Here is an 18298-nt window from a genome sequence, read left to right as displayed (position 1 = left end):
TTGCCAACATGTCAAATGTATTTGTATTTACATGTCAAAATGTGAAACTCAGGGGGCCGGCCCCTTGTCCTAGTTGTTAAAGTTCTGCGCGCTCCAGCTTTGGTGGCCCGGGTTTGTGGGTTCGGATCCCCGGCGGGGACCCCTTCTACTCATCGGCCATGCTGTGGAGGCATCCCACATACAAAATAGAGGAAGACTGGCACAGATGTTAACTCAGGGCTAATCTTTCTCAAGCAAAAAAAGAGGAAGGTTGGCAATGGATGATAGCTCGGGGTGAATTTTTCTCACCAAAAAAGAAAAAAAAAATGTGAACTTCAGTCAAAATGGACTATGATACAAAACGACAGTGTACTTAGTTTCTACACCTCATTTTCTTCTCCCAACAGGCTAAGATTTTTCCCACCTCAGGGTCTTCACACCCACATGGCTCTTCAAACCTTTGCATCCTTCTCTGATGTCAGCCCTCAGCCTGTAGCTCTCAGGGTGGGCCACGCTGACTACTGGATCTAATTAGGTCCCTCTCTCCACCACCTCACCTCCACGGTTCTCTACCTCAGTCCTCTTTGTACTTTATAGCACAAAGTTTTCAGTTTCCTGTTTCTTATTAATTTGTTCTTTTCCATATGCAATGACTCTCTACCCCATATTTGCAAGCTCCATGATGGAAGAGACTTCATCTGTTGTTCTACACATAATACCTGCAACAGGACCTGGCATGTAAAGGTTCAATAACTATTTGTCAAATTAGTGATGTTCAAATATAAAGATATATAAAATTGTCACACCTAAAAGTTGTATCTTTAAATTAACAAACCAGAATTTTAAAATTTCCTAGGGGTAAGTCCTATGCAAAGAGTGAGTTCTGGTGGAAAAGGTAAATGTGTTTAATAATATTTCCTAAAAGAGTATGTAATTAAATAATTAAATAATTATATAAAAGTACAGTTATATATAATAATATAAAATCATATGATTATATATTAACATATAACTTACATAATATAAAGTTGTAATATTTATTTTGCTTAAAATTAGTAATAATAAGTTTCTTTCGACACTCCAGAGATATATCTATTTTTTTACTAAAGAATATATTTTTATATATAAGAAATATAAGGAGGATAAAAGAAAACGTTCTGATGAAATTTCCTTCTAGCCTATCTTCTTTTCCATTCTCCCATCAAAAATAAGGTAGCAAAAGTGACTTCAAATATATTTTTCCTACAGATCATTGAGGCATGTGTATCATTTCAAACTCATGAATACCAAGAGAGCAGTCAGGGTTGAAAATGGTGAAATAGACTATCAGAGAGCTCAGATATCTTTCTATACCTGGATAAATATCTACCCCCACCTTAAAATTCAGAAGTGTAAAGCAAATCCTCCTTCATCACTCAATATGACACAAAACATTTATAAAATATTCTACTGGCTGTATATTTAAAGAATACACACCATACGTTTTAATCATTGTTTATATTAAAATAATCTTATCTAGAAGAGAATGTTTATTTACTTCAAGTGGATGGCAAATTTGGAGCTCTAGCTGGTGAAAACTGTTCTAAGAGATAATCTGAAGAAAAAAGGGGAGAAGCAAACACAAAGTCATGATAATGTGGCACTCCACGGATCATCGAGCTGGTCTTATAACACAGAGGTTTGCTGCATAAGGCTCTAGGCTAAAGTGGAAAATTAAAATCCACTTTTCTTAATAACTTGTACACCACTGAAAATATCATTGTCCCCAAAGCCTTCACCAAGAGGTTCCTCCTCTTATATTTAAATAATTTTATCTCCCTCAGAACTTCCCCTCTGATTTTCCTCGACGTTTGCCTTTTAAACTTGATTGTAAGAGCAAGTAATCTCCAATTTCCAATTGTGACAATGACCAATTACCCTTTTTAAGTATTTAGCTTTAGCCTTTTTGAATAAGCATTAAAACTTCGGGTCATAAATCTGTAAATGTGTGGAACCACACACGTTCACATAGATACACATGGATAGCACATGCTTCTCTCTCTTGTCTTTGGAACAACCGGGCCTTTAAAACAAATACAGCTGGGCACGGAGAGTATAATGTGCTGGGCAAACATATACTCCTATTAACGTAAATATACTCGTCGATGTTTCCTGCCAAGCCCACTAAGTTATGAAAAGCAAGCAATCCCCATTTCTCCCACAGAATACCCCACATGCTCTCAAAACAACCGCCCTTAGCAACTGGATGTGGAGACAAACGGAGAGGAACAACAGCCGCTGGGCTCGGGCTCCGAGGGAGTTGTCTTCTCAGACCCTGGCATTTTAGAGGCAGCAAAAGAAGGTCATGCTGGGCACTAGTTGTTTCTCAGAAAACATGTATAGTAAGGCAACTATTCTAGTCGTTTGTATGTAGTAACTGCCTGTTTTGCCTAATGTAATTCGAGAGTCATTGAATTTAAACGGACCCATATTGGGGATGTATACTTCTCCAAACCAACAATTCCACTCAGTCTTCCCTACTCTGCGCCCCTCCCCGCATCCCAGGATGTGAGTGAAGGGCTTCAGAGTGCTCAGCGCTGCCCGCTAAGCAGCTTTCCGGTAAATCTCCTCAAACTAACCCTCAGTTCACACACACTCTCCACTCACTTCCCTTACACCAGCCCCTGCTGAGGGCGCAGTGGGGACCACCACATTTCCCCAAAGTCTGGAAGCCAAGGAGGTTTCCAGGAGACTGGGAGGCCAAGGGAGGCCAGACACAGAAATTCCTGAAATCTCCAATCAGACTAGGAGTAATCAAGGCCCCTGAGGGTCGCGGGAAGGAAGATCTCTCCCCAGCATTCTGGAGTCAGACTATCCCCCGGGAAAGCCAAGACTCTCGGAGTAGAGAGGGATTTCCTCGGGAACCCAGCCGGCATAAGACTCGGAGAGCCAGAGGCAGCCGGCGAGGAGCGGGCCAACTTGCCGGCTCCTGGCGGGGTTGAGTTTTCAGCGGCTACAGGTTGCCTGGGAGCAGGTTCCCAGCTCCCGCGGGCGGAAGGCACTCAGAGCGCCCGAAAGGGAGATTTAGGGGGGCGGGGGTGGTACTGAGAGACGGAGGGAGGGAGGGGGGAGCCCGAAAGGCCCCATGCACGCAAGGGAGATGGAAGAGATCCGAGGGCGCACCTCCCAACAGTGACCCACACAGACCTTGGCGCCGCAACCTGCGCTTCTTGAGGCCGAAGATGCGCACTTTAGAGAAGATATCCACCAGGTTGCCGTTGCAGAGCCCGCGGTTCTTGCTGGGGCTGCTCCGCCTCCTGCTGGCAGACGGCCGGTCCCAATGCTGCTCCCGCGCCTGCCGCTTCTGGCGGATCAAGCCGCTAGCGATGGCCGCGGCCATGGTGGCCCCGCGAATGGGTCCGGAGGAGGGAGGGGACAGAGGGAAGGGGAACTGGGGGCACGCGAGGGGGAAGGGGCGGGGTAGACCGCGGCTCCCCCTCGGGGAGGCTGAAGGGGGGGAAGCCGGAGGGGTTGGGGAGAGAGGTAGGGGCGCTCAGTCCCCACTAGGACCCATTGCCCTCTCCGCGGAGCGCGGGGCCAGGCGCGCAGATGCGCCCGGGGCGCGGCGGGGCGAGCCCGGGGAGGCCGAGGTCGTGTCCGCCACCGCCCTGCCGCGTCGGAGCCTGGAGTGGGGCCGGGGCTGCGGGCGCCACCGGTCACCGCGCGCCGCCAGAGCGCTCTCAGGGGCTGCCACCGCCACTCGCGCTGTCTTCTTGTCCTGCTCGCCTCCCTGGCGGGAGGTAGAGCCGGTCGCCTTCTTCCGGGCACGGGATGGAGGGCAAGTCCCGGCCGGGTCTGGGCACGTCCGTCCGTCCAGGGCGCGCTGGGTGGGCAGGTCTCAGCGCCGGGCTCGAGCTGCCCCACGGCCGGTGTCGCCGCCGCCGCCGCCCGCTCTCGGGTTCTGCCAGTGATTGTCAAGTGCTTTGGAAATCAGCATCTGGAGAGAGCAATCTTCTCCCAGGAGATCTCTAATCAAAGCGCTTCGTTCCCACCCCACTACACTCCCCTCCCGTCCCCCTCCTATGTCTCTCTCCAGAAAGAAAAAAAAAATGTATATATAATAACGATTGTTTAAAATATTAATAATAATAAAAAAGAAAGCTAAAATGGGTTGCAGGGGGTGGGAGCTAGGAAGCTGAGCCAGAGCGGGTGGAAGTGAAGGAATATCGGTGCGCTTTTTCCTAGGCGAAACTCGCAGGGTTCCGAGGCTTCCGAGGCTTAGCTGGGGCTTCTAGATCTTAACGTGGCTCCTGGTCCACAGAAACTCTCAGCTGCGGTTGGAGAGCGAGGAGGTTTCCACCCTCCCCTCTAATGCCTTCAGCACCAAAGCCCCCCCTCCCCGGGAAGGACGGGGAAGGCGGGAGGCTGGAAGGGAGGAGAGTGTGTCCTGGGGAGGGAGGCGCCTCCACGCCTCACCTAGCCCACCCACACTTGCTCGACTCTCCCTTCTGCTGCCAGCAAGGGTAGGCTTGTCATTTTGAAACAGTAACACGGAGAAAAAGAGGGAGAGGGGGAAAGGGGAGAAGATGTGCTAAGGTGGTACAAAAAGACCCCCCTTCCCAAATTTGGTCTCCAGCACTTGGAGGAGATGACAGCGGCTGTAGTGTTACAGAATAGCAGAGAGGATAAACATCCAACGGAATACGGAAGAAGTCACCGCAGAAATATTAAGGGCGGGGGAGGGTGTCACAGTATTTCAGTGACAACAAAAAGCAGCCAGACTGAGGGACACTCCAATTTGAGCTGCTGTCTTCAGCGTCCCTGGGTAGAGAAGCTCTGTCAGGGAGCAAAGCCACATGAACTGTGTCTGAAATTCGGATACAACAGCTTACTTTTTCCGCTTCCCTTTAGGCTCTTTTGCTTATCATTACAGGAAGGTAAAAAAAAAAGAATTACAAACACCAGACTTCTCACAATCCAGTGTGAAGGATGGAGGAAAGAAGACTCACTTGGTAATCAAGAGAATCACTTCTCTGGTGACTGCTTTAGAGCTGGAAAGAGGAGAGGCACACTCTGTAAGCAGCCCTGGGAGCAGTTCTGAACCAACACACACTATCTCTTTGTCTCAGGAACAGACAGTAAAGTACTACAAAGACTTGCAACCAAGACAACTGGGAGAAGTTCAGCCAAGGGCAGATTGCAGGGAGGCTAGACAATTTCTGCTCTACAGAACTTATCCACAACCTCTCCATGTAAGCAATTGCTGTTATTCATGGTATTTACTCCATGTTTACTAACAAGTCTTCTTTGGGGAAGAGAATTTAATCTAAAGGAAGTGTGTAGATTTGGGTCCAGTGCAGATATTGGCTTTAGGATGTTGTATATCTATCTAACATTAAAGAACAAACTCTGTAAGCTTATTTTCCCCACGTTGCTATGTATATCTACAAAATAACCACAATTATTAAAAGGAATATGCAGGAGTAATTTTGCCAGAAATCTGCAATCCCTAATCACCCATGAGACAGTAAAAGTGAGGAAAAGGGTTGAGTCAACTATTTTGCTCTATCTCTACCTCTTTATTTTCTGTTTTACATGTCTTTGTTCTTACACTTACCAAGTGTGTATTTATGTTGTGTTGCCACACTCCTGCTTAAAAAGGGAAGGCCATCTGCAGAGATTGATACCTCTAATAGAAGTCTATTAAAGTGTGTCTTTTTAAAAATTCACTGGAATAAGTCCCATTGAACATAAAGAGTACTACTTCTACCTTGCATTATTGAAGATAGGTCATTTGGACATTTCAGACATATAGATTGGAATTTCCAAATGACTTTACAATTAAAGCAAACATATTTATCTAAAGCTTTTTTGTAGGGAGTTTTTCAAAGAGGCAAAATGTTAATGATAGTGACCTCTTAAATCTAGTACGACTCCCTCAATCAGCATAACCTAGTTTGCTCTGAAAGGTTTTTTTTTTTTTAATCCTTATGAAATATTTCTACTGTATTAATTTGAACTGAGATTAAGCTTCTTATTATTATAGCTGCGTTAATTATTTTGTTTCCAGGCATTTTCTTATACTGCAAACTTTTCCCCAATTCCTTGGATTGGATACTTGGGGTCGGTTTTTTGGCTCCTTCAGACACCTCCTCTCATTGTTCAGCACCGTCCAGACGAGGCTGTGATTCAGCACCATGGACAGGGATCCCGCCCTGGCCGCAGCTCCCTGAGCGGAAGCAAGTTCCCCTGAGGGTGGGGAGCGCTGGCTGTGAGTCTCGGATACTCTCCTTCCTTAAAAGCAGCTTTCCACCTTTTTGTTTTTTCCAAGGTGGAAAGGAAATTAATCCTCACAGCTTTCACTGACATTAATAACACACCTTGGAGCATAAAGCCTTTCAGCTTTTTGATAACCGAGAAATACTCTTTCTTTCCTGATGCGTTCCGACCCCTGGCGCAGCGCCTGGAAGAGCAGGCGCTTCAGTCTCGGGCGTCTATTCAGACTGTGAATTTCACAAGCCTGAAGCGGTCGTTTCTCTTACATGTGGTTTCTCGTTTTAAGGGAGCTTGGGGTGGGGGCAGCATTGGAATAATCCAGGTCTTTTGGCTTCATCCCTGCATTTTCCTTTTACCTCCCCCAAACGCTATTTAGTTGTTTACAGACAGAGGTAAGCGAAAGAAAACGCAAGAGAGCCATCTGCTGTCTGAAGCTGTGATAAAACAGTGTGCAAAACCAGAGTGAAAACCCGTTCAGGGCGGTTGAACACAAATCCATACTTTGCTGTAATTCAGAAAATAATTTCTCGATCATGAGAACCTCCTTGGAGTTGTTAATTTCACCTTTGGCTTTATAAAAACGAAGGATAAGTACCGCCAGGTAGAGTGGCTCCTGACCAGCCTGTTAGGAGTCTGGACTCTGATTTGAATCTTGGTTCAATTCTTGACTCTGTTGCTTCCTGACTCTATAGTGACTTCCAGCAAGATGCTTTAGTCTCTCTCAGCCTCTATTTCCTCATCTCTAAAAGTGAGATGATACTAGAATCTCCTTTTCAAGTCTTGAGAGGTTAAATTTAGTAAATGAATGTAAAGATCCTACTACAGTGTCTGACACATCCTAAGTGCTTAAAAAATGACAGCTATTATTATCATTCTCTTCCAGATCACTCATTTCTATCTTGGAAATTCTTTTCCAATTTCCACTTTTTTTCAATATCAAAATATATGTATTCCCATGTATATTTTCTCACCTTCTAAATAAATGGATACATGACAAGGTTTAAAATAATCAGGAGTGTAAAAAATTATTTTAAGTTTTTGTGAAAGAAGTCTGAGTTCAAACTTCAGTTTGTGAATGCGAATTTGTAAATTTGTGAATTTAGCTCTGTGAGCCCATTTCCTCACTCATTGACTACTGATAATGAAAACGTTTTCCTCCCTCACAGAGATCAATTTGTGTGCCTACGAGAAAACAGTTCTAAAACTGTAAAGCCCCACACAAACATCAGGTTCATTTTTCACACAAACATTTGTTCATTAGAAGGTAATTATTCAACTACTTCCCTGTGCTTGCAGGTCTCCTGAAGACACCATGCTCTTTTTTGGCTTCTGTGCTTTGCATATGTTGTTCCCTCTGCATGGAACGTTTTTATTGCCTCTTGTCCATACTCTTCTTGTTGATATAAAACAGTGGCTAAAACTACAATTGGAGTAAGGCAAACACAGGCTTCACTGTACGTCCTTGAGCAATTCATTTAAATCTCTCTAGGTCTCAGTTTCCTCTTCTATAAAACTGTCATAACAATACAATAAATTATAAGGAGGATTAAATGAGAATATGTATTAGAACACTTAAAGCAGTGCTTGTCACATGGTGGAAATTCAATAAATAGTAGCTACTGGTAATCCCTGAACACCTCATCGCTCAAGTCTTCATTTATTCAATGACCAAATCCTAGATTGACATCTTTATGAAGATATATAATACACATCTCATACTTAACATGACCAAGATTATATTCTTGTTCTTCCTTCTCAGATCTATTCTTTCCAGTCTTTCCCATCTCTGGAATGACAACTCAATTCTTCTCATACTTCAGGCTAAAAACTTTGGCATCATACTGATCTCATTTCTTTCTTTAATACCCCATATGTAATTCCTCACCAAAATCTATTTACTCTATCCTCAAAATATATCTAAAATATCATCACTTCTCAGTATCTCCACTGCTACCTACCACCATCATCTTCCGGAGAGAAGCAACCTAATTGGTCCTTTGGGTTCCATGCTTGCTTTTCTTTGATATGCCCTCAACACTGGCCAAAGTGTTGAAGGTATAAATCAGATTATATCATGCCCCTGCTCAAAATCCTACACCTTAATAGAAACCAAAGTCCTCACAGTGTCTACAATGTCCCATATGATTTGTATCCCACTACTGCTTCATTTATTATCTGACATAGTCTCTACTTCTCTTCACTCACCAATTGTTGTTCCTCAAATAGCCTGGCATGCTCCTACGGCAGGACTTTTATACTTTCTCTTCTATCTGACTGTCTTACCTCCTTCAATTCTTTGCTCAAATACTATCTTCTCATTTGAGATCTTCTCTTACAAATCTTTTTAAAATCACAAGCCTAAACACAGTAAACCCTTTCTTCCTTCCCTGCTTTATGTTTCTACATAGCATTTACAACTTTTTAAAATTCTATATATTTTCCTTATTTATTTAAATTGTCCTGCTCTTTTAAAATATAAGCCTATGAGGTAACATATTTTATGTCATTTGTCTACTGCTACATATCCAGTGCTTAAAATGGTGCTGGGCAGAGTAGGTGCTCGATAAATATTTGTATATTGAAAGAATTAAGAAGTTGGATACATAGACAGACAGTTAATACCAAATAAGAGGAACAGAAAATCTTGCTTAGCTCAGTCTGTCAAGGATGAATTATCCCATGGTGCTTGATCTCTTTAAGTACTAAGGCATATAAAATTCTGTTTGGATTACACACAATCTCAACCCCATAAGCAGGATATACAGGGAGTACTTCAGCCTTTGCTTGATGACTTAGGCTCAACCTAACATGACATGTAGTTTGAGTTCTGAATTCCAACAGTGATACCTCCAGGCTTACTTAAGGATGTGAGACTGATTCCACTTGAATAGGAGAGGACTATACTACTAATCTTTCTGACTCATCACCCCACACTCTGTTTCCTCCTGTGCTTTCGGGTTGCCAATTGACAATATGCCCCTTTTCAAATTTGTTACATCGAACCCATCATAAATTGGAAACTAGATGAACATATTTGTCTATAAATGTAAAAATGAATGGTCTAAGGGAGAAAAATACATAAACAAGAAACAGCCTTATTGATACTGATTTCATTATTAAAGGAGCCTTTTTTCCTTGCCTTCTGAGTTTTTGTTATGCTCTGGGTGATTTTGTTGCATAGATTACTTAAGTTTCAAATAGTTAAGTTTTTGTATGGTTTACTGAAAAAACAAGGACATGATTTTTGTGTTTATTTTAACTTCAAATAAACAAAGAAGTCTAAAGAACATATTTTGTGACATTGATGTCTATGTTAAGTGCTATCACTTCTTATTTTTCACAATCTGCCTGTTTTCTTTTATTTCTTCCATTGCCACAGCCACTATTTCAATGTAAGCAAATTCATCAGGTCTAAGAAACCATTGATTTTAAGATGAATCACTATTTTAGATATTAAAAAGAAAGGAAAAAGACACTGTATTAAACTGTGTCATGCCGTAGATTATAAGATGTATATCAATTTCAAAAATGTTTATACAAAAAAATGTATTTGCATCTTAGAATCAATGAAATATGGCATGATGGGACTACATAAGTCCATAAATGGGAGCTGTACACTTATGAACCCTGTTGTGCTCTGTATTTCGCTTAGATATCACACATATTCTGGTTAAAAAAGATTTTAAGTGCTTCAGAGCTCCTGTGTTCTGAAACATCTTTAATTTTGATGCTGTTGTTGTTGTTTTAATTCCTTTATCTCCCAGTGGCTCAGAATTGGAAGTTACATAGGGTGGAAACAAATATTCCTCAAATATTTCCTGCTTACTTATTTGATCATCTCCATATAGTGAGTGACACACTCCATTTTGTCACATAGTTCCCTTTGTCGGTCAATCACTTTTGAACATTTTAAACATATAAATTAAGGATAAAATATGAGGGCCTAACATTTCTTCACAAATAAATTATTGTAGACTAATTTGGGGTGGGCTTGAGTAGGGTTAAAGAGGATATATTGGCATTTATGTTTCTATTTTTTGTTCTGGAAAAATGGGTTCTGTTTGAAGATGTATGAGAAAATTCCGGGAATGTAGTCAATACTGATGTCCCTTTTCCTTTTTTACTCTTTTGGAAGAACATCAAAATGTAATGTTAAGATGCACTTGGGACACATTTTCAGCTATTAATTAAGATTGAATCCTATATACTCATTACAATTCAAGCTCAAGATTATATTTTATCTATTTCTGTGATAGTACTATCAACATTTATTTTAGATTCAAAAGACAATCTAAATGAATGTTAAAGTATTTTAAATTAGATTTTCAAGAAATAAGTGATTGCTTTAATGTTATAACAGTCTTGTTGATTAATTTTGCTGGATATATTTATTTTTTGTAGGCCACAGATTTCCATCTATTTAAAAAAACTGGAAGGAATTTTATTGCTGCTTAATATTTTGATTCAATAAAGAAAAAGTGGAAACTATTGGTACCAAAATCTTGTGAACATTCTTCCCTATAGAAGCAATACCAGATTGATACTAGCAGATGGCTTAGCTTTTCAAATCTAGTGTATTTTTTTAATCTGCCTAATATGTTGGAAAAATATTTTCAGTGGCTTCCAGCCTTCTATATTAAAATGAACCCAAAATGTGCATAGCATTCATTTCAGAGCTATGAATATTGACTTATCTTTCCTTACTCTACATCAGCAGTGGGAGATGATAATAACATCAATTTTAATGATATAGCAGTGAATTGGTTTTTTCAAAAGAGTATTGAATATCTCAATAGAAAAATATATTACTCAATTTCCAAATATATTTGAGAAATGAACATTCATTTATAATCTCAATGCAAAGATTCTATGGGCACATATGATATAACCTTATCTATATTTAGCATTGTAACCAATTTCTATTCAATGATTACTAGAATGGTCACTTTCATAACAATTAATTGTTCTAGATTGATTATGTTCTTCATATTTAGTGTTTTTGAGTTAAACACATATATAAACACATGCATCTGCACACACATGCACACACACACACGTGTGTGTGAGTGCCAAAACACACACAATTCCTGACTCTGGTAAAGAAAATTGTGAAGCCTTAGTGATTTCCAAAGAAAAGTGACTTGCAAACTCCCAATTCAAGACTCTTAGAAAAGTATTTTCATTACCACCTTAAGAGTGTAGGCAATACCTCTCTAAATTCACTTTTGAAATTTTTCTCCATTATGGTTAAGTGGAAATTAAGAATAAATTAAAGTATAGATTTTAGTCATAATTCTTTCAACATAAACTGAGACTCTGCTTCTCTCAATTTATGAAACACCTAAACAATATTTGTATAATGATCTGTGAAGAGCTTTTGCATTATTGAGGTGGGTGTCATGATCTCTATTTAATAGGAGAGAAAGTTAAGCCCCAGAGATGCTGGATGATTCCTATATTGACATTGTGTGGAAGTGGAGGAACCAGATGGCGAGCTCATGCTTTTTCTACCAAGCTATCTTCACGCAGCAGTTCAGCTATTTGAAATGCAACTACCTATCATAGCACCAAATCTGAAATGGGGATTCTTTATGGGATTCAAGGACTCCCAGCAGTTTCATGGATGGATTTAGGATTATCTGGGATTCCTCCTGAAATTTATAGTAAAGGAAAAAAAAAACGGTGTGCACGTGCATTTTTATGGCACCTGGGTTCAGTTTTCATCCAATTCTTAAAGAGATCAGAGTCCAAAGCAAGAATAAGAACCACAACAGTAGAGGTAAGCAACAAAAGAATGAGCACACAACACTCAGTATTATGTTTTCTGACTATAAAAGTAATACATACTCATCAGAAAAAAATTGGAGTATAAAAATGAATGATAAATAAAATTGCCTCTAATCCCAACACTAAAACATTTTGGTGTCTTTTTTCTAGTTTTAAAAATATCATTTTACATGAAAATTTGCTATCATATTTTGGCACAGTTTAGTGCTGAGAAGACGCAATTGAGGTAAAAGTGGGTCTATCAAGGATCGTACACTTTAGCTATATGACCTGGACATCCATCAGCAACTACTCTATTCTACATGTCTCCAAAAACTCTTTACACCTCAGAGATCACTTCCTTCTAAGTCATATTCTACATGTTCTAAACTCTAGGACCAATCTTTGCCTTAGTGCTCAGAATTTTCGGAAGTCTAGCTAAATAGCTTAAGCCTTAGGGTTCTGGAAGACTTGCTATTAATCTGCTTCTGATCTTATAATATTCTTCTAAAAACTGCACGTGAAAGTAATTTCCAAAGTGTAACACACTTAAGAAATGTACTATTCTAAATTCATGGCATAGTCCTGAGCCTAGCCCCTACTTTTTACATAAGATTTGAAAAATTAGATCCTTAAATTATTCCCCCAAGTCCTTCTCAGTAACCTAAATATAAGTTTCCTATTGCTTCTGTAACAAATTACCACAAATTTAGTTGCTTACAACAACATAAATTTATTCTCTCACAGTTCTGGATGTAAGAAGTCCCAAATCAGTCTCACTGACTGGTTTTAGTCAAGATATCTACAGAGCTGGTTCTTTCTGGACACTCAGAGGAAAGAATGTGCTTGCTTTTTTATCTTCTAGAGACCAACTTAATTCCATTGCTCATGGTCCTTTCCTTGTATCTTTCTGACTTCTTGCTTCTGTGCTCACATCTACTACTACTGATTCTGATCCTCCCGCCTCCCTCTTATAAAGGCCCTAGTGATTACATTGGGCTCACCCCGATAATCCAGGATAATCTCCCATCTCAAGATCTTTAATCTAATCACATCTGCAAATTCCCTCTTACCATGTAAATTAACATATTCACGGGTTGCATGGATTAGGACTTGGACATCTTTGGGGGGCTATTATTCAGTCCACCACACCTACCTTATATCTAAAACACATGGAAATAGAACCCTGCTTAGCATTTGACAATCACTCACCCAACCCCACTACCATGGACAGGGTTAACTGCTCCAGAGTGCCAATTTTTAAATTTGAGTCCTGTTTCCTCCAAATATAATTTTTTAACACCAGCTGGTTACTTGATTGAATCTCTGACTCCTGCCTGGTCCTGTAGCCCCATTGCTTTACTCCTTACTCAGAATGATGTCTTATCATTGGTTAGGCTCTCTGATACCACCTGCTTACTTGAATTTCTTATGACTTGAATTATTTCATCTCCAAGAAAAAAACATACAGCAATTCTCAGAAGTCGTGGAAACAAAGCCGTTTTGCTCCCTTGTGGGTTGTAAGGATACATTTTCTGAGTCCCACATAAATCCATGAAGAATTTAATTTCTTGAGTTTATAACATGCCTTTCATGAGATTTAGGGCCATGGAATCGAGCTAAATAAAACTAAAGCTAGACATGTGATGCTCTACAAGATGAGATTCGCGGCCTAAGGCTATCACCAAATGAAGGAAATAGATTCTGAGAGTCTTCTTCCCCCATTCCAATTTCATTTTTATGTAGCTGTAGGGGCAGTAGATAATTGCTGTTTCCTTTTAGAAATTTAGGCTAGCTCCTTAGGTAAGAATTTTCCTTAACTGTAGATTTGACACTGACTACAAATGAAAGGTATCATTCAAGTCAAAGATTCTTAAAGGAAGCAGAAATATTTTTCACTGAGTTTGATGTGCACAGGGGAGGAGAAATCTCAGAAAAAGAATAATCTCGGGCAAAACACCATGGAGAGTTTTAAATAAACAAATTTTGGGGCTCTGATCTCTAAATTTCTCCTTGCTCACTTCTTTGTCCCTTTTGCTCTTTTTATGTTGTCACTCATCTTACCTTCATCTGAGTTGCTATAGAGACTTGAAGCTGGTTTCCAGAGATGAGAGCACCCAATGGCTGCAAGAAGTCTTTGGCTGTGAGTCAAGAATAGTAGCTATTCTACTTTGCAGGTTTTCATACATATATACATATACATATATATATGTACATAAAATTTGAAACCCCAAAACATATCAGTAAATGTATGTCTCCCCAACGAGCAGGGATAAACTGTGCAAACAGAATTATTCTTCCCCCAGGTACCTAATCGATGCAGTCAGTTGGACTGAGGACGAGAGAGCTCTGGTCATGCTTATAGGCCTGTGTTCATCTCTTCACAAAATGGGCTTAGTGATCCTCTCAAGAGATTTAGTTCTAGCAGGACAAGCCTCTGATTAGTTTATGTCAGGGATTTTTGACTACAAACAGGAGACAGCAATTTAACGTATCTTTACACTACAACGTTTCGATTTTAGCCCTGGGTGCCCTGTTACAAGAGTCAGAGCAGATCCTCAAATGCTGCTTTCTACTTCTCAGGTCCACTTAGGCAGAGATAGACCAGGTGTCCCGCTTCCCGATCTCTGTTGTAGATTCCGTTTCCTGACTGTGAAGCGCTCCTTACATGCCCTTGGAAGGGGCACTTTACCCTCCCTCAGGAAATGCATGCCCACCGAGTCCCAGCTTCTCAAGCTCCTGGGGGTGATCTTTTTGGCTCCCAAATACTCTCAGTGGTCCCAACGCAGCCCTCCTGACTTCAGGGGCTCCATCTTCCCAGGGCCTGGCACATGCCAACACACCATAGGTACTCAATCAGTGGTTGTCAAAGGAAGAGAATAATAAAAGGCATAGACTCAGGTTCTAGACTTCTGATCTCTTTAATTCTTTACCCAACAGCAAAACACACCTGCCCTTTGTCCCATCCCCCCTCTCATCCTAGGTAGCACTGTAACTTTTCAAAGGATGTGAGAAACAATACCTTCTCTGAAAGAAGTTACTCTTACTCTTGAAGCACTAAAAGAGGCCAAGGGGCAGAGGCTCGTGGGAGAGGTCTTCAGATTTTTGCTAATCTCAATTAACAGGAAAAATCCCTAATGTGCATCAGAATCATATTTTATTCCTCAATTCTAATAATTTATGGATTTGTACTGAAATCTTAATTTGTTACGTTATATCATTATTCCCTATCTTTAAAAGTCAGAACAAGGAGTAACTTTAGAGATGATCTAATCTAATAACCACATTTTGCTGATCGATAAACTCAACCCCAGGGAGGTAAACCAATTCAGATAATTAATAAGGTAACTGGAAGTGGCTCGAGGCCTGGATTCCATGTCTCCTGATGTCGTGTGCAAGGACGTCTCCATTGCACCTCTTTACTTCCTAGAAGAGCTTGGCTACACTGGAGACGAGTGCCCATTATACTGTCCCCAGAGCAATTCTGGAACACAACTATCCTCTCTCCCTTCTTGTTAAGCACAGCACATTATTTTTTCTCTGCAAATATGCATACTATTCTTAACCTGAGTTATCTATGAATTGCTGTATCTGACATTTGCAAAATGGGACCCTCTTGGTCAATACAGTCATAAAAAAATAACTTGCATAAAGGCATATATCTTAGTTTACATGACCAACTTTCATTCATTCACTCAATTAACAAATCTATTGAGCACTAACTCTCCATCACTATGCTTGACCCAGTATTCAGACATTAGAAAAAGTGATTCTCCCCTCAAGCAGCTCATAGTCTAGGGGAAGGTGGCTGCATATGTATGTGGGACTAAGTGCTATAGATGTGGTGTGTAAAGCTTTCACAAGAAGAGTGGAAAGGAGTCAGTTCAACCTGGTGGGGGTCAGGAAAGTCCTCCTGGAAACAGTAACGCTTCAAGCTGAGATTTAAAAGACGGGAGGTATTCGCCAGGTAGACAAGGAGGCATGGGGATTCTAGAGATAAAATGTCAAGTGAGAGAAATCCCAAGGTAAGACAGCTTACTGTGTGAAGGTAAGTGAAACCGTTCTGTACACCAAAAGTACCCAGTCTGTGTAGGGAGAAGGGTACCAAGAGCCTCAGCTGGTGACTATGTTAGGAGTCATATGTCATTTGGAGAAATTTGCATCAGCTGTAGAACCAGCTGAGCCAATAAATATTATCTATTAATTCATGGGGAAATGTTTTTCCATATAGGTTTGCAATATGACCCACTTACTTTCCTGGGTGTTTTCATGTCATCTCACTGCTCTCATGGTGCCCTTTCCCCACACTTTTCTATTAACCTGAGAAGCAGAGACATTGGGGTTAAAATGTACACAAAATAGAATATATGTGTGACATACATCATTCAACATACACGTATATATACATACCCATAACAATAGGCCGAATGGCAGTATAAACAACGTTTATCAGTGGGTCGTGGGTGTGGGTGATAGCTGTTTATATTTTTTTATTCTTTGTACTTTTCCCCCAATTTTTCACAAGGAGCATGTGCTACCTGCACAATCACAAAAGGTTGACTATTTTTAGAAAGAGATGTTGATTTAGAAGAATTAGGAGGGCAACATGTACACAAAGGAGAAAATCCTCATGTTTAGCTGAGGAGCTAGCTAAGGATATCCATTAGCTGACTAGATACTTCTTTCTTCTAAATTTCATATAATCCCATCATTCCTTTTAACATGAAAGCATATTCTATTTATGTGGTATCAAGAGATTTGCCTTTAGAATTCTTAAAAATCAAAATCTTTCCCTTTCTGCTTTCAGAGATATAAAATACTGCTGTTTCAATAAGATCATTTTGAAGAAAGAAAAAACCAACAAAAACAAGAACATCGCTCTCCTTGAAAACTCAAGGTTACAACCTTTAAGACAACCTTCAACATGGCTTTTTAGGATGAGTAATATAATTTGGAATTGAGAGTATTTACAAAGTCTGGTGTCATAAAGAGTAAAATTAATTTCCTGCAATAAAGCGTTGCTCTCTTTATGGCCATACCTTGGCTCCAGGGTAAACAGACTCCATTTAATTTATAGCACACTTGTGTCCCCATATTCCAGTAGTAATGCTGTACTGATAAACACAAAAACGCATCTCTCACTGGGATATCCAGTTCTCATGATGCTCTCTGAGTGGTTACACAATCATTCAGAGATTTTCATCACTTTTCCTGGCTAGTTGGTATCAAGAGTCCAATTTCATTTTCTTCACAATAGTACATTATTTTATACTGTAACAACCCTTGCATTTTCAGTCTAGATTAAAACACACAGAGACACACACACATACAGTTAAATAAATATTGCTAAACCCTCTGGGTCTGTCAAGGAAAGTAGAAATGACTGCTTCCACATAGAGTTCCAGACACAAGTTTGTTAAACTCACATTTACTCTTCTGCTCAGAATTTCTCGAGGAAGGGGTTTTAAAATCATCTCATCCTATTTTGTTGTAACAACCTTGTTAAGAGGCTGTCTGATTTCCACTTGAACTCTCCAATGATTTAGGACTCAACAATTTGAGAGTCACCCTCTCCTTTTTCAGATGGCTGGAATTTTAGAATGCCTTTCCCAGGATTGATCACAAAGACTGATTTTAGATTGCCCACTGGAACAAAATAGATTTTCTTCTTCCACGTCATAGTTCTCAAGTATTTTATTACAACACATAATATTCCCTCTATTTCTATCCCTCTAGTTTCAGTATATTTAAATGACCTTGACCCCCCCTAAGAGCTATCACTGAGGTCACACAAAAACTATAGGTTTTTCCTACTTGTCTATCAACATTTTCTGCTTATCTCTAGAATTCAAATGAATCCTTTTTTCTTGCCTTCTCTTCTGTGTTGCCCTTGGCTTCCTAAGTCCTCACATCCCACCCTCGCATTATCTCAGTTCCAAGTCTTAACACCCATTTTTCCTCTAGGTCTTTGATTGGCAATTCAGTTAGCAGTTTACGCTCACTTCCCTTGGCACTTCAGAATATACTTTTTGATGTTCTCTTTAATCGTAAACACTGAAAGCTCAAAATGAAGCTTTCATTTATTTTAATTCTCTTAGAAACTTTGGACTGGCTGCTCATCTCTCTCCTCCTCCACCATGTTTGAAAGATAAGGGAGACTTTCAGCTTCACTAAGTCAGGGACCTCGTCTATTTTGCTCACTGCTCACACAATAAACCCCCAGAGCCTAGCATCACACTTGGTCCCAGCAGTGATTCAGTGACTAGTTGTTGCATAACTTGGAAGGTTGATTTCCTCT

At 40.3% G+C, this 18298-nt stretch overlaps 1 protein-coding gene across 2 annotated transcripts in view; it reads right to left on the bottom strand.

The window, feature by feature from the left end:
• FGF14 (fibroblast growth factor 14) overlaps positions 1 to 18298 on the bottom strand; it is a 612072-nt gene that overhangs the window by 171644 nt on the left and 422130 nt on the right. The window contains exon 1 of one of the 2 annotated variants that reach the window (XM_014781777.2): positions 3166 to 3817. The exons of the other annotated variant lie outside the window; for it this stretch is intronic. Within the exon in view, the coding sequence (XP_014637263.2) occupies positions 3166 to 3358 (193 nt within the window). The 5' untranslated portion in view covers positions 3359 to 3817. Of the gene's footprint in view, positions 1 to 3165; positions 3818 to 18298 lie in introns of those variants that run through there. 2 annotated transcript variants of the gene reach the window in all.

This window comes from Ceratotherium simum, chromosome 10 (genome assembly GCF_057802395.1).
Source record: "Ceratotherium simum simum isolate JZ-2026a chromosome 10, ASM5780239v1, whole genome shotgun sequence".
Lineage (NCBI taxonomy): Eukaryota > Metazoa > Chordata > Mammalia > Perissodactyla > Rhinocerotidae > Ceratotherium > Ceratotherium simum.
Note: the sequence above shows the minus strand (reverse complement) of the source record. Positions and strands in the feature narration are given on the sequence as shown.